This window comes from Silene latifolia, chromosome 2 (assembly GCF_048544455.1).
Source record: "Silene latifolia isolate original U9 population chromosome 2, ASM4854445v1, whole genome shotgun sequence".
NCBI lineage: Eukaryota > Viridiplantae > Streptophyta > Magnoliopsida > Caryophyllales > Caryophyllaceae > Silene > Silene latifolia.
This window is the reverse complement of record NC_133527.1, coordinates 91,429,561-91,430,620: the sequence shown is the minus strand read 5'-3', so window position 1 is coordinate 91,430,620 and position 1,060 is coordinate 91,429,561. Positions and strand designations below refer to the sequence as shown.

General features: G+C 44.7%; 1 protein-coding gene across 1 annotated transcript; it reads right to left on the bottom strand.

The window, feature by feature from the left end:
• LOC141641078 (uncharacterized) lies at positions 1–492 on the bottom strand. Its single transcript, XM_074449755.1, has one exon. The coding sequence runs from the start codon at positions 490–492 to the stop codon at positions 1–3; it is 492 nt and encodes a 163-aa protein (XP_074305856.1).
• Between the last annotated feature and the right edge of the window lie 568 nt (positions 493–1,060).

Here is a 1,060-nt window from a genome sequence, read left to right as displayed (position 1 = left end):
TCATACCTGCTCGAAAAGGTGAGGGTATCGCTCTTTCATGTTCTCCTCGGCTTCCCATGTGTCCTCCTCCTCAAGGTGATTGGACCACAACACTTTCACCAAGATTGTCTCACCATGTCTTGTCTTCCTAACCTTTCGGTCTAGGATTTCTTTGGGTGTTTCCACATATGTTAGGGCATCATCAAGTTCAATCATCTCCGCTTTGAGCACGTGAGAGGGATCGCTTATGTACTTGCGCAATTGAGACATATGGAATACATTGTGAACTCGGTCCAAGGCCGGTGGAAGTGCTAAGCGATAAGCCACTTCCCCGACTCTATCCAAGATTTCATAGGGGCCAATGAACTTTTGGCTCAACTTTCCCCTTTTTACAAATCTCATGACTCCTCTCATAAGTGAAACCTTGAGTAGTACCTTGTCTCCTACCGCAAATTCTATGCCACTCCTCCTCAAGTCCGCGTAGATCTTTTTCCTATCTTGTGCGGCTCTCATCTTCTCACGGGTTACACGGACTTAATCAACCATATCTTGGATCATTTGGGGCCCTAAAATCAAGGCTCCGGTACTATCGTCTCAACATATCAGACTTCAGCATTTCCTCCCATATAAAGCCTCAAATGGGGCCATACCAATGCTAGCATGATAACTATTGTTGTAGGAGAATTCAATCAAGTGTAATCTTTCTTCCCATGAACCCCCCAATTCTAGAACACAAACCCTCAAAATGTCTTCCAACGTTTGAATTGTCCTTTCCGTTTGTCCGTCCGTCACGGAATGGAAGGCCGTGCTCATTTTCAATTGAGTGCCCAAGGAGCTTTGGAGCTCTTGCCAAAAACTAGAGATGAACCGCGAATCTCGATCCGAAACAATGTCTTTTGGGAATCCATGAAGCTTGACCACATCCTTACAATATGCATTAGCTAGTTCTACCTTGTTCCAAGTATCCTTCAGTGGAATGAAGTGAGCTGACTTGGTTAGTCTATCCACGATAACCCAAATTATATTGTTCCTTTTTTGAGTCCTCGGTAAGCCCACTATAAAGTCCATGGAGACTGAGTCC